Source organism: Haliaeetus albicilla, chromosome 8 (genome assembly GCF_947461875.1).
Source record: "Haliaeetus albicilla chromosome 8, bHalAlb1.1, whole genome shotgun sequence".
NCBI classification, from domain to species: Eukaryota; Metazoa; Chordata; class Aves; order Accipitriformes; family Accipitridae; genus Haliaeetus; species Haliaeetus albicilla.
The window spans coordinates 6,152,834-6,166,984 of NC_091490.1; the positions used below are offsets into that span (position 1 = coordinate 6,152,834).

Genomic DNA, 14,151 nt, shown 5'->3' on the forward strand with positions numbered 1-14,151 from the left:
TCATGCTTATTGTATTGCTACAAATGGTCGGCGATTACCGAGAAAAGCTGCTGCCTGGGTAAGAGACCAGAGGCATTGTGAGGCTGCTCGGAGATGAGGACCCTAGTGCTGCAAGCAGCTTTGAAGGAATGTCTTTGAAGACTGCGAGTCTACTCTTATCTCTGGCCCAAGACACACCTGTACAAAACAAACACCTTATAGCTGAGCCTTAACCCTTACCTTATGCCCCACTAACTCCACATTGCCTCAAGATGCCAATTATCCTGATTTCCACCCCCCTGCCCCACCTCATTCTTTTCCCGTGACATTTTGTCCAAGGAGGACAAAACCCCATTTTGGATTTAGGTGCTACAGCTGTTGACATGGATAGCTACTTCATTCTTCTCACTTCACACTAATGGAACTAATCCCTGGTTCAAACGATCAGCTGCAGAAGCAAGGATGAGGATTCAGTGCTCTCTTCAGCCTGAGGAGTTTCACATCCACATCTTTGGTTTCCTTGAAAAAATGCCTTCACAGCAGCTCTGTAGGCTTAGTCAGAGGTATTCCTGCCCCTCCCTTGGTCACAGCTGGTGCATCCTCTCCCAATGCTCTCTTCCCAGAGAGAAGCTCCCAGGCTTTCTCCTGAAATCCAGGCTGCCAAATGCCTCAGCCCCACTGAGACCGCAGTTCAGGTGCCAAAGCCCTGCGTTCCTTTAATCACATTCTGTGGTGGCCCTGACTTATGCTGCATTTCACGATCCTCTCTTGTTATCCTAGCAGCGTTTCTGCACCCTGCACTCACCCACATCACTGCTCGGGCATTTTTCCCTTCAGAGACCTCCTTCCTACTTTGCTTGCCTCTCTAGAACAATAATCGTTATGTCCTTAAATCACTGCAGTTTTACCTGTGTTCAATTATCTCCCCCACCAAAGGATAATTGCAGATTAATTAGCATACTTAATCAGCCTCAACTAACATGTAATTACACCTAGATTTAATTATTCCAGTCTGGTCTAAACCATAGTGTGAGACTTCGTAAAGGTTAACTCCTAAGTGAAACACCCTACTCCCAGTACATTTTTACAGCCATCCTTTGTTACCACTGACACAGCTCTCCGTTTCGCTTTGTCTATTGCCTCTAGGTTTTAATATCCTACAAAATTTGAAATGATGATGCTAAATTCATCCTAATTCCCTCCAGCTGCTTATAAACATTTGCATTGTTAATTCAAGCGAAGCCGTACGCTACAGCTTGCGATGAAGATCCTTGTGTGCAGCTGCTTTAAAGATGCCACAGGACAGGTACGTAGGCAATTACTGAAGGCCTAACTACTCTGCTTTGCTGTAGTAGTGCTTTCTCAGACCCAGCTCTCCACTGAGTTGTACTGGTCGACCTGGGGGTATTCAGCTGTGGTAACACCACCATGCTCATAACAGGTACGTGCAACTTCTTTAGGTAGCGTTGCTTGAAAGGAAGCGTTTAATATTGAATGAGCTGTGCGTGCCAGCAGACCTTCCTTCGGAGGACACGCCGTATCTGGCATCCACTTCTCAAGTGTGTCACTTCTATAAAGGCCAAGGTGGAAATACTGAATTACTCAACAGAAAAGTTAATTGTCTAAGGAAGAGTGTTTTATTACCGCAGAACGAGACAAGTTGTCTCCTATCTCTTAACTTGCACACCAGCATGCTCTAAGTGTTTTCATCTACCCCATCTCATCCGCTGGCATGTCTGCCATTTACTCACTGATCTGGGCTTTCCGGCACCATCTTACGTTTGGAAAACACTTCTTCAGAGGTATCTGGACAGCGTGAAGCAGAAATCATATCACTCCGGGTTTTTTTAGCAACAGGCTTGAGCCGCTCACTGTGGAAAGAGGATGCAATTCTGTGGGCTCAAATTATCGGTTGGATTAATCTCATTAGTCTTAACAAGCATGGAGGTGAACAGAGCTCTTAAAAGCTGGCTATTCCCTTAAAAGCACAGCTTTAACTTGAAAAGTGATTTTGGAGCTAGTGCTATTTGATCAGAGAGATGCGTTTGAATTCCAAGTCCTGCTCACTGTTCAGATTTTTTTTTATTCCTACTGGAACTGCGAGATTAACAAAGCTGGGAAATATTGAAAGCCAGATTTCATTATGCTTTCTCCATCATAGGATAGCTAACTTCTGGCCGCCCCGCTGAAAGCTGCCGAGTTATATTCAGCCAAGACAGATTTCTAACTACTCTCTGGAGATCAAGAAAGACCTTTGCAGAGCTGTCAGCCCATAGTGCCGCCGCAGCAGTTTGCTAATCTTGGCCACAAGCAAAGGTGAGAGCGGAGGGCTATCCTGAGGTCTCTCATTAGTATAGTTCCTAACTGCTTCAGAGGGTTTTCATGCTAGCAATTTCAAAGCCCTTTGTGGTAAAAGTGAGCCTTGTTATCTTCCTTCCTCAGATGGGTAAACCAAGGCACAGCCTGAGAAGGTGATTTTTGTTCAGGGCCGTTGAGCCCTGTGCCGGCACTGGGAATGAGTCCAGACAGCCTGATTATCCATCCACCTCCCAGTTGTTTCCCAGGCTGCCTCCTCGAGCTCGGTGGAAACTACTTGCCTACACCTTCGCTGCAGCCAAATCGCATTTCACAAGATACACCACCACCCACCTCGGTGGTGGCACCATGAAGCGCCTCAAGAGCCAGTAGTTCTTTAACCCTCCCACTACCCCTACACCATGGGGAAGCACAAAAGTCTCCTCGCTTTCCCGGGAGGGGAGAGGTGCAGCAATACCAACCTCCCTGTCCACAGAGGGAACCTGCGGTGGGGCTGGTGAGCGTTTCTCAGTCCCGATCCAGTGCTTTAACTACATGATCATCCCACCTCGCATCAGTTGTAGTGGCCGTTAATGTGTACTCAGTCTCCCCAGAGCTGCTCAAGATGATTTTGCTGTAAGCCAGTGTGAAACCACTACAGCCCCCTTGTCTGTCAGACTTACAGCAAGTAGGCATCCTGCTTCAAGTTGCTCAGGTACCGCTGTGCGTCACACCGGTACAGGGACTGGTATCTCATCTTCTGAGGGTATTTTTCATGCTCGGTGATGTCGTAGCGACCAACACCTACAGGGTTCTGGAAGGAGAAGGTCTCATGTGCTTCCCCATCCAGAGGCAGCACGGGGGATGTGAGTGGGGCAAAACCAGGTAGTGCCTTCGTGTGGCCAGGCCTTCAGACGGCCTGCTCCTGAGCCTTTAAGATGTCCTTCTTGAAGAATGTTGAGCCTTCCTGGACTCCTTTGCCCTTCAGGACTGCCTCCCAAGGGACTTGGTCAACCAGGCTCCTAAACAGGCCAACATCTGCCCTTTGGAAGTCCAAGGTGGCAGTTCTGCTGACTCACCTCCTTACTTCCCCAAAAATCGAAAACTATCATTTGGTGATCGCTATGCCCAAGACAGCCTCCAGCCATCACATCACCCACAAGTCTTTCTCTGTTCATGAACAACAGGTCCAGCAGGGCACCTTCCCTAGCCGGCTCACTGACCAGCTATGTCAGGAATTTATCTTCCACACGCTCCAGGAACCTCCGAGACTGTTTCCTCTCTGCTGTATTGTATTTCCAGCAGACATCTGGTAAATTGAAGTCCCCCACAAGAACAAGGGCTAGCAATTGTGAGTGCAGAGGGAGCTGGCAGAAGTGCTCACCAAGCCACTTTCCATCATTTATCAGCAGACCTGGCTAACTGGGGAGGTCCCAGTTGTTACCCTGTTAACCTTTCTCATCACAGTGGTCCACAAAGAAGTCGATTAGGTCTGCGGGCGCGAGCACGCTCACCAGTCGCCTACTGCTAGCTGTAGTGAAGGGCTGCCGTGTCACAACCTTCCCCCTGAAATGTCATCTGTCGAGTTCCCCAGCAATTACGAAGATATCTTCATCCTTGACCTCTTTCAAGTTGCCTGTTCCCCACTCCGCTGGATAAAGGCGAGAAGCCACATGGAAGCCTGCTCCTCAGCCCTAGCCAAGGTGGACTGTTTTGCACTAAAGCTTTCCCTGTCCGCTTTGAGCCCTTTAGGCTTTGTTCTGGTTCTCTGTGGGGAAGCTGTCAAGATGAATACAGCTCCAGGAACGGGTACTAAGAGAAAGGCTCCCACCTGCACTGGCTCTGCAACGTGCTGCTGGAGGAAAAACTGACTTTCAAGCAGCAGAATATGACTTTCTGGGAGGATACAAGAAGCTCCTGGCGCCTAAAAGGACTCAAACCCAGCTGCCCTCATCCATGAAGTGCATCCACTCGCTTGCAGCTGATGCAGAGCAAAACTAATGGGAAGGGTTGTCTGAGCATCCCTTGAAAAGGGCAAAGGCCCGGGGCTGCAGGCAGGGATAACGTGGTCACTGCTGAGCTCCTGCCCCTCTGCTCAGCACCAGCCAAGCTTACCTGCCTACGGGCAGCACGTGCTCAGCAGTGGGTGCTCAGCGTGCTGCTGTACACAGCGGCACCTTTCCCTTGATCTGGCAGGACAACAGGCCATGGGCCTTTATTCACCAAATATTCTTTAGCAACCTGTTCTGGGCAAGAAGGGCAGCACCCAGAGAGGGACCCATGTCCTCTCTAAAGGATGGGTATCTGGCCAAGTTGCCCAGATTTCACTGATAATCAACAGGGAGAGAAAAGCACCTCCTGAGGTCAGTCTGCCCTTCTATCACAGCCAGCCACCTGCTGCGGGACTTCTGCTGGGCTGCTGCTCCGTTCAGAGGACGCACCTAACGTTTAGCTGGCTGAAGCTGGTGAGGAGTGCCCACCCTTACTTTGGCTCAAAGGAGTTTCATCCTCCCCCAGGGATGCTGGTAATGGATTGGGGATGGGCACGGAGGAGGCTCAGAGCCTGACCATTCCTGCACCCTTCTCTCACTGCCATGTCTGTTCACTCACCTCAGTCCCAGTAAAGAGGCGGTAGGACTTTCTGTCGAATCTCTTGGCAGATGACCAGAATGGGGGTTGGCTGGAGTACGCTGATCTCTCAATGGGCTTTGGGTTGTAGAAGCCCGGCCCCACCGCATGCTGCACAGAAGGAAACCTGTTACGCTTCAGTTTGCTTGGAAAAAGAGCTGCACGTTGTCAGAGACCCACGCACGCATCCATCCATCTATCCATCCCCCCAGGGCCTGATGTGTCCCCACCCCGGGCACCCCCTGCACCCCCGCGGATGCCGATAACACCAGCTGGTCCCGATGTTCGTGCTCCCACTGACCGCCTCCCTCGGGCACTGGCTGAGCGTGGCCCAGAAGATCCTCTCCGTGGGGCAGCCCGGGTTCCTCGGCAGGGTGCTGAAGCAGCCTTTCTTCTTGTTCTCCTTCAACGTCAGCTCGTCCACAAAACCCTTGACAGCGCCAGCGCTCAGCTCGGTGCCTCTCCTCTGCCGGGAGAAGGGAGCGGCGCGAGAGGCTCAGCTGCCGGTGGTCTCTCGTGCCCCCCCATCCCTCCCGTGCCATGAGAGCTCAGCCCTGCCACTGCTCACGGGCACCATCCCACTCTCCTGCACGCTGCCTGCAGCCCGCTCGCTCCCAAAACGCTGCTGCGCGGGCGTATTTTTCCAGCCTCCAAGGGAAGTCAAAGAGCAATATCCAAGTGGGACAGATGCTGGTGTAAGGCAGCTCTCCATCCTTATAGCAACGGGCTGACAATGCCACGGCTCGATGAGAAACCCTGTCCGGTTGTGGGACCCCGGGGCAACGCACCTCCAAGGCATGATGACCACCACGGCCGAGCTTCGACCTGTCTCCCGAGAAGGGCTGGCAGGGGCCGAGGCCGCCCGCCCGCCGCCGCAGCCCCTCGTCGATGCTGCTCCGCAGGCGGTAGGTGCCAGGTCCGGGGCTGCTGCCCTGCAGGTACGGGGGGGAAAGGCGGCAGGGGCCGCGCTCAGCGCTGGGAGAGGACCACCCCACCAGCGTGTCCCCAGGGCAAGGGGCAGGACTTGCCACCGCTGCCAGTGGGGCACACTTCTCCGTCCTGCTGTCCATCAGCCCACGCGTGCTGGCGGAACGCTTGTCCCTCTCCTCGAGGCAGGTGTAGGGGTTGCCCCGGGGGCCGTACGTGCCGGGGCCGGGGAAGCAGTCCTGCAGGAGAAGTGGGGTGGTCGTGGGCAGCTTCAGCAAGGGGGACAGTCCCCAGCCCAGCAGGAGGAGATGGCACCCACGGTAGCTCCTAACCCTTCCAAAGGGCTTGTTCTCCAGAGACATCAGCCCGAAGCCAAGTCCCGCAGCCGGCGGGCACCGTTCCCCAGCATCTCCCCCGTGTCAGGGCGTGACGTACCCTGTGGGCATCTCTGAACCGCTGCTCCCTGGTGTCGCAGATTCCCCGGAGACTGGAGGGCCGCGTCTCCTGCAGAAAGTCCCTGATGTTGTACGTTCCTGGGCCCAGCCTTTCCTGCTGCGGGAGGAGAGCGGAGAGGGCAAGGACGGGGCTGGGCTGCGCTGCCGATGGCCCCCAGCAAATGTGTACGGAGGGTGGACAAACCCAGCTCTTACCTGGCGTTTGCGCCTCTTCATTATCTCCTTGAACTGGAAATGGGGTGGCTGACTAAGCCGGGAGCCCTTCTCTGCTCTGGCCCAGCCAAAGGCTGATGCTTTTCCCTACAACGCAGAGCCAGAGCACTGCCGTCAGCAACGCCGGGACCGGAGCACGAACCGTGGCTCCGCAGCCGGGTGAAGAGAGGTGATTAGGGGAGACGGACATGGGGATCTGCACAGAGCACTCCTCCATGCTGTGTTTGCTGAGCATCGGGAAGGCATCAGCAAGCTCCAGCACGAGCAGCCCACATCCCACACTTCCACCCTGGGGTGCACCCAGCCTGATGCTGCGTGTCCCGGACCATCGTCTGCAAAAAAGTCCCCATGCAAGAAGCTGCTTCCCAGCAGGCACAGGCAATTTGGGAGGTTAGGAGAGCTACACTGGTAAGTCCAGCTCCCCACGCACATCCAGGCAAGCCTGGCTGGTGGCCTCACCTGGCTGCCCATCTCCCCAGAGAGAGCCTGCAGCCCCACGCTGGCGGCTCTGGTCCCTGGGGGCTGCGGAGAGGGTGGCAGCCCTTGCCATGGCAGCCGTCACCGTGGCATCCAGCATCCTGGTTCCCCAGGGAACCTTCCCTCCTGGGAGCGGACAGGGCCAGCAGACAGCAGGGTCAAGGCAGGGATCCTGGTTGTAACGGAGGCTCCCAGGCTGGCTAAAGCTACATAATTCAGGGCTTGATCCAACTGGTTACCAGGCTTTCATAGGGACAAACTATCTCTAAGCTGCTAAAAAATATGTTCTTAAAGCAACTACCCAACCTGTCAATCCCACTTTGGGCAATAAAATAATGCTCTTGGTGGTTGTATCCTGTGTGGCACCATATTTGCTGCATCTGTGAGCGCTGGCGGGTCTGGGCAAGGAGACCCATGTCTGATCGCCGTAGGGGAGGCTCACCAGCCCCCTTAATGCCCGTGGCATTTCGGATGAGAGCAAGCCAGGCCTGGGGAAGCCAGTTCCCTGGCGCTGGGCTGCTGTTTGGCGCAGAAAGCGGGGTTTTGCTACCCAGCTGGGGTTTGCTGCCCAGTTGTGCCGCCCACTCCCATTGCAGGCTGGACAGGATCCTGCTGAGCCAGGGCAGCAAGGAGCAGAAAAGGCTGCCTGCCTCCAACAGGACCCTGGTGCTGCCCTGACAAGTCATCAAGTCCTCCGACACTCACTACAGAGGTAGGAGAAGCAGATTATTTCAGCAGGAGGGGAACCCCGAACCCGTCTGTGTGAAACTCACCTCTGGTCCCTATGCACCTGTAACTCGCGGTGTAATGCATCCAGCACTGATGGATGCTGTGTGTACCTACATCCAAGGTAGCCCTGAACCTCAGATGATGATACGTGTTCTTCTGATTGATTTAATGACTATATTCTTATCAATGTTGTTTATTTTCAAAAGCGTTGTCTGCTCAGGAGGAGCTGCCTGAAAGCACCCAAGGGTTACCTGGGAGCGCCTGCACCTTGGGTAGTTGCCAGGGCACAGGGGATGTGCAGTAATTTTATATCCCCCAGCAACTTCCCAAGGGGTGAGTTTAAGACAAACCCTGCAACTACCACTTCAGTGGACATAAAAACATTGCCCTGCAGTCGTGCAGTTACAGTAATGTCACCAGAGGGAATGAAAGTACTCAAGAAAGTTGGTCAGCCAGCTGTGTGAGCCAGCGCTGTGGGCTCACGGACCGTACAAGCTGGGTAAGAGCACGTCCAGGGTCAGCTGGGATGTGCCGCCTCTGTGCTGAGACCCCAAGCCCAAACTGCAAATACTCTGCAGGACGGAGAGAGGTTAGGCCACCGAATGACTTGGCCTCTCACCTGCCCTGACTTCTTTTCCCTAGCCCTGCCCTGATGCTACCTGGGGATGCTGCTGGAAAGGAAAGAAATATTTTCCACCACCCTGACAGGGATGCAGGACTGTGGCTTCTCCGAGACCAAACACCTCGATTGCTCTGGAAAGGTGCTGCTCTGGAAAGCGTCGCTGCACCAAGGGACTGATTCAGGTCCTTCGTTCACCTTCCCCCCCATCCTCATTGCTTTTCCTCCTGGAAATCCCCCGGGGCAAAGAGGGGAGGCCCCAGACGGGAGCCGATACCCTCGGTCTTGCCACGTACAGAGCACACCACTCCCAGGCCACGTGTTTGGCCCCAATGGCATAAATCAGCCCCTGGCAAAGCAGCAGGCCAGCAGTTCGGTGAAAGGCTGCAGGGACACCAATACCTTTATTAGATTCCCCCAGCACAGCTGGAAAAAATAAGGAACACAGACAGGCTTTCAGGCACATAACCCCCGAGCTTAGCCCCACATTCAGTCCTGTCTGTTCATTTAATAAGAGATATCAGCTTTCCCCACAGACCACATCTCTTGTCTAGCCTTAAACCCTCCCGGTTAAAACACCACCCCGGCGAATCAATCCAAGATGTTTTTGTCCCTTTGATCACCACAGCAGGCAATAAGTCACCGACGGAAATGTGTTTCACTTCTGTGGCTCGAACAGGCGATAGAAACGGTGAAAAGACGACCCTCCCATCCTGAACCGCCCGGCAAAAATCTTCCACCTCCTGGGCCAGCAGGAGATGGCCAAAGGGATATGCAAAATGGCACTGGAGGTCCTGTGGGACCCGCACTTCAGCTGGCAGGCCTACCACACCCGGGCACAGGTAAGTCCCCATCAGAGCCAGCACAGCGTGCTGGGTGCCCGAGGGGTGGGCAGGTCCCCTTCCCACAGCGACTTGTCCTCCTCCTCCAGCCTCCCAGACAGCCATGGCGCTTCTCCCAGACAGCTTTTGCATTGCTCGTTTAATTATGGTGAGAAACACGTAGGGAGAAGTAATTGCCTGACAAAACCGGTGAAGGCTGGTCTGGGAGTGAAGTTGCTAACCGGCAGCCAGGAAATCTGGGCCAGATCCTGGCTCTTACACTGAGCTGCTAAAGGCCTTCCCTGGGTCCCTCTGGGCAACATTTCACAGGATGCTGAGTCACCAGGTAGAACTGGCTCGACTATTTAATGACTTTAATGCTCCTAAATCACTCAGGAGCATCAAAATGTACTCTTTAATCCCTTGGCTTTGCCCATTTCCAGTCCCCTGTAAACAGGAGTGCACATTAGTGAGTATTTCCCATCACAGAAGAATCATGAAGATTTCTTCAAATCCCATTTTTAAATAAAATAAGGACTCATTCTTACTTCCTTATATTTAAACAGGATTATTTAACTCCTCATAAAATGAGGCTCAGTGAAGTGAAATATCCTCCTCTAGCGAAGTACTTTAATATGTGCGTACAGCTGCTCCTCAGAGATGTTTTAACTTCCTCTGAGCTCCAGGCAGGAGGCTGAAAAGTGCAGTATGGAGGTGGTCACTGGGTGCCAGGCGATGTCTGTCTGCCAGATGGGACTGGAGAGAGCTGAAATGACATAAGAATAAGGCTTTTGATTTCTCAGCCCTTCTTCAGGCACACTCCTATGGCCAAGCAGTTCAACCCCTGAACACGTTAGGGCATGCTGCCCCCAAGTCTTGAGACTGAGCCTGGAAGGGGGAGCGGATGGGCTAGCTGCTTTCAAGGACCCCATGATCACCGGCAACCAAATTTGCGGCCAAGGTCAACAGGATGAGCAACATCCCAGGGCTCACGTTGCCTTTCCCGGTACTACTAGCCATGAGTCAGCCTGGGGTCATGCTTTGGAGACGGGGGTGCTGGCGCTGGGCAAGCTGGCCTGGCTAAGGAGCTGACCTGACGCATACTGGTGGTTTGTACTCATATCATTTTGTAATCCACCCTGCAACTGGGCACAAGCTAATGAGGTTCCTCTGGTGTCCAGATCCACGTGAAGATACATCTGCAAGATCTGGGACACACCAAGATGGGACAGGGCCCAGTGCCTGACAGAAGGAAGCTCATGCATGCTAAAAATCACCCTGAAAGGGTCCTCGGGTTTGTCCGTGCCCGAGGACAAACCTGGACACGGGGCAGGTGAAGGTGGGCACACCATACCCCTGAGATCCCAGCAAGCTCCTTGCAGTGTCCCCAGGTTCTCATTAACTCTCAGCCCTAAAGATAGACCACAAAAACTGAGGGGACTGGCCCTTGGCTGCCTCTCCCTCCTGTTGGGCTCGGTTCCAGTTAGGTGTGAGGGAGACAGAGGGGTGCAGCAGGGCTGAAGGCAGGAACAGGGAATGGAGGGGTTGCTACGGTTAACATCAGCCTTAGCTGGGAGGGAATTCAGAGAGCTTACAGGAGCAAAGAGCCACCAGGAGACATCACTACGTGAGGGTGGACGCCATGCAAGAACTGGTCCTGGTGGATGAAACTCCTGAGCAAAGCCCTGGAGTCTGACCTGGGCGACACCATACCCAAACTCCAGCTCTTCAGGGGCAAATCCTATGCTTAAAAGCCAGGAAACGCTCGCCATCGAGTGCTTCAAGCGGGCCATCGAACTGGACAACGTGGGCTCCACTGAGAACTTGCGGTGCCTCCTGGAGACACTGCTCGTGCTCTTTGGCCAGCTGAAACTGAGGACAGAAACGCTGATGTAGGCAGTGGAACGGTGAGTTAAGAAAGCCGAGGAGAAATTCCCACGGCAGCGGAGGGTGGTCTGCTGCAACCACGCGTGGGAGGTGATCCGGCTCTGCAAAGCCGCGATCGGCCAGGGGGGAGGACGGAGCTGGTGAAGCTGCTGTCTGAGATGACAAAGGCCGATTCTTCCAAGGGCAGGATGAATGAGCCATCACCGTCCCTCTGAGCCGTCGGGGTGGCAGCAGGCTCTGCAGCGTGGCAGGCTCTCCGGTGAGCTGTCAGATCCTCCTCAGTTTTCTAGAACCTTGTTAATTAAGAAACCAACAGACAAACCCCTTGCGGCCTTAGCCCTGTTGTTGCCCCTGGCGCTGCCAGCCACCCGCCGCCACCCCCCGCCGCAGGCCGGCTGCCTGCCGAGGTCCCCCCAAACCTCCGGCTCCGGTCGGCGGAGCTGGGAGGCGGTGGGGGGGTCCCTGCTCCTGCCCTTGCGGCGGGGCCTTTGGGTTTTGGGGACGCCTGAGCGGGTGGTGTGCGTCCCCCCGGCCCGGCCCACCTCAGCTCCTGCGGGCCCCCCCGCGGACGCCCAGCCGCCTTCGGGCAATCCGGCCGCGGGGGCTGAGTGCGACCGCGGGGGTGCCGCGGCCCACGCCGGGTGGGAGAGGGCAGGTCACGCCGCAGACCCCCGGGGTCACCCCTCGGCGGACTCCCGCTGCGGGCCGCGCCGCCCGCCCGCCAGGTGGCGCCCGATCCCCGGCCGCGCCGGCGGGACCAGAGAGCCCCGACCTCCTCTGCCCGCCGGTCCGACCCTACCGACTTCCGGCTTCCTGGCCGGCCGGCGGTGAGACCCTCCACGTGACAGGAGGCTGTGGTTCCCATTGGTTGTGGCGGCGGGGAAGGGGCGGGGCGGGGCGCCCGCGGGTCCCTGGCGGCGCGGGGCGGGGGGCGCGGGCCCGCGCGCACGTGGGGGGCGCGCGCGGGGGTGGCGGGGGCGCGCCCCGCCGCCGCTTCGACGCCATGAAGGGCTTGCTGAGAAGATGGCGGCTGCCGGCGGGGAACGGCCGGCCGTACGGCTGCGGTCCCCGGTACGGCGCCCCGGGCAGGGCGAAGCGGCTGCTGGTCTCGCAGCTTTTCCAGCCCTTCAACCTGCAGGCGGGCGACGAGGCGGGGTGGGAGGGCAGGGCCGGGGAGCCCGCCTGCCGGAGCCAGAAGCTGATGCTGCAAGGGGGGCTCGTCTACCCGTCCGGCCCCGGCTGCTACTACTACCTGCCGCCCGCCGTCCGCGCCATGGAGAAGCTGGTTAAGGTGGTGGACGGGGAGATGCAGGCGGTGGGGGGGCAGAAGCTGAACATGCCCAGCCTGAGCTCGGCGGAGCTGTGGCGCGCCAGCGGCCGCTGGGACGGGATGGGGCCGGAGCTCTTCCGGCTGGTGGACCGGCACCACAAGGCCTACTGCCTGGCCCCCACGCACGAGGAGGCGGTGACGGAGCTGGTGGCCGCTCAGAGCAACCTGTCCTACAAGCAGCTCCCGCTGCGCCTCTACCAGGTGACCAGGAAGTTTAGGGACGAGCCCAAGCCCCGCTTCGGCTTGCTGCGCAGCCGGGAGTTTTACATGAAGGACATGTACACCTTCGACGCCTCCGAAGAGGCGGCTCGGCAGACCTACGACCTGGTGTGCGACGCCTACCGCAGCCTCTTCGACCGCCTGGGCCTTCCCTTCGTCAAAGTGCAGGCGGCCACGGGCAGCATCGGCGGCACCGTGTCCCACGAGTTCCAGCTCCCGGCGGACGTCGGCGAGGACAGGCTGCTGCTGTGCCCCGACGGACATTTCGCAGCCAACGTGGAAACGCTAAACGGGGAGCGAACGTCTTGCCCCACGTGCGGGGAAAAACTCACCCAGACCAAAGGGATCGAAGTGGGGCACACGTTTTATCTGGGCACCAAGTACTCCTCCGTCTCCAATGCCGTCTTCTACTCACCCAAGAACAAACGCCAGCTGGCAGAAATGGGTTGCTACGGCCTGGGCATCACTCGCATCCTGGCGGCCTCCATCGAGGTGCTCTCTACGGAGGACAACATCCGTTGGCCAAGCCTCATTGCGCCCTACCAGCTCTGCTTCATTCCCCCCAAGAGAGGCAGCAAGGAAGAGGAGCAGGGAGTCACACTGCTGGAGCGGGTGTACGACGACCTCACCGAAGCGCTGCCCCACCTCGCCAGCGACTCAGTCCTGGATGACAGGACACAGCTGACCATTGGCAAAAGGCTAAAGGACGCCAACAAGCTGGGTTATCCCTATGTGGTCATAGCTGGGAAGAGGGTTTGCGAGGACCCCCCGGTCTTTGAGGTCTGGAATCAGAACGCTGGCGAGGTTTTGTTCCTTACCAAGGAAGGCATCATAGAGCTGCTGAGTAAAGTGCAAGTCCCTTAAACTCCCCGTCTCTGAATCTCTCATCTTTGCTACACTGAGTTTATCTGAACAGCCCTAGTTCCTTTCCAAGGACATGTGGGTTGTCGGCGATGGCTCCGGGTGAGCGGAGCCGAATCCAGCTCACATCAGAGCTGGCCACGGTGTCTTGCAACCGTGCCGGGTGCTGGGGTTGAGCTGGGGTCAGCCCGTGTTCCCCCGTGGGGTGGGGGGCGTTCCTCCATCCGGCTACAGGCCCCCGTGGGCCGCTTTTACCACCATGTGTAGCCTCGTGCAGCCATGGGAGCACCGGGGTCGGCCCCTCGCTGCCCACCCGTGGCAGACACAGCCTCTGTCAAGTGCATGCAACAGCTGAGGCCGCAGGAGGGAGGACGGGAGGGCTTTCCCTCGCCATTTTCAGGTGCTGAGTTCTTCAAATGAGGGATTTTAAGGAGAGGAAGGCGCCTTTCCTCCATTTGCGTCTTCTGTTTGGAGGCACCCAGGTGCCATGAAGGTGGAGGTTAATCTTAATTACAGCAAAATGGTGAACTCTAGAGCCTTGTTCACCTTGAAAATGCCATAGCGCTGCAAATCTGCAGGAATTAAGGTGAAGAATGGTGTCGGGCATCCACACCCCAGTCCTGCAGGTCAGTCCAGCTGGTGAGACGCCTGCATCAGCTGGGCATGGGTGGTGATGGCGTGGTTTTGGGAATGCAGCCTTCGGAGTGGTAG

At 56.4% G+C, this 14,151-nt stretch overlaps 3 protein-coding genes across 3 annotated transcripts; 2 read left to right on the top strand and 1 right to left on the bottom strand.

Annotated features, from left to right (window-relative positions):
* Window positions 1-17: 17 nt before the first annotated feature.
* CIMAP2 (ciliary microtubule associated protein 2) lies at window positions 18-6,968 on the bottom strand. The gene is made up of 11 exons (XM_069789906.1): window positions 6,957-6,968; window positions 6,480-6,584; window positions 6,265-6,381; window positions 5,931-6,068; window positions 5,691-5,834; window positions 5,204-5,368; window positions 4,885-5,013; window positions 4,106-4,141; window positions 2,958-3,088; window positions 1,731-1,850; window positions 18-54 (listed from the first exon to the last, which is right to left on the bottom strand). The coding sequence occupies exons 1-11, from the start codon at window positions 6,966-6,968 to the stop codon at window positions 18-20; spliced, it is 1,134 nt and encodes a 377-aa protein (XP_069646007.1).
* A 77-nt stretch (window positions 6,969-7,045) lies between these two features.
* TTC22 (tetratricopeptide repeat domain 22) lies at window positions 7,046-11,060 on the top strand. Its single transcript, XM_069789914.1, is given in 8 exon segments — window positions 7,046-7,137; window positions 7,571-7,686; window positions 8,346-8,507; window positions 9,022-9,164; window positions 10,325-10,441; window positions 10,714-10,811; window positions 10,813-10,884; window positions 10,886-11,060. Coding segments are annotated over 8 exon segments (954 nt in total). The 3' UTR covers window positions 11,040-11,060.
* An 890-nt stretch (window positions 11,061-11,950) lies between these two features.
* On the top strand, window positions 11,951-13,444 carry PARS2 (prolyl-tRNA synthetase 2, mitochondrial). Its single transcript, XM_009926795.2, has one exon. It carries the CDS (start codon window positions 12,034-12,036, stop codon window positions 13,441-13,443), a length of 1,410 nt encoding a protein of 469 aa, XP_009925097.2. The 5' UTR covers window positions 11,951-12,033; the 3' UTR covers window position 13,444.
* Window positions 13,445-14,151: the final 707 nt, after the last annotated feature.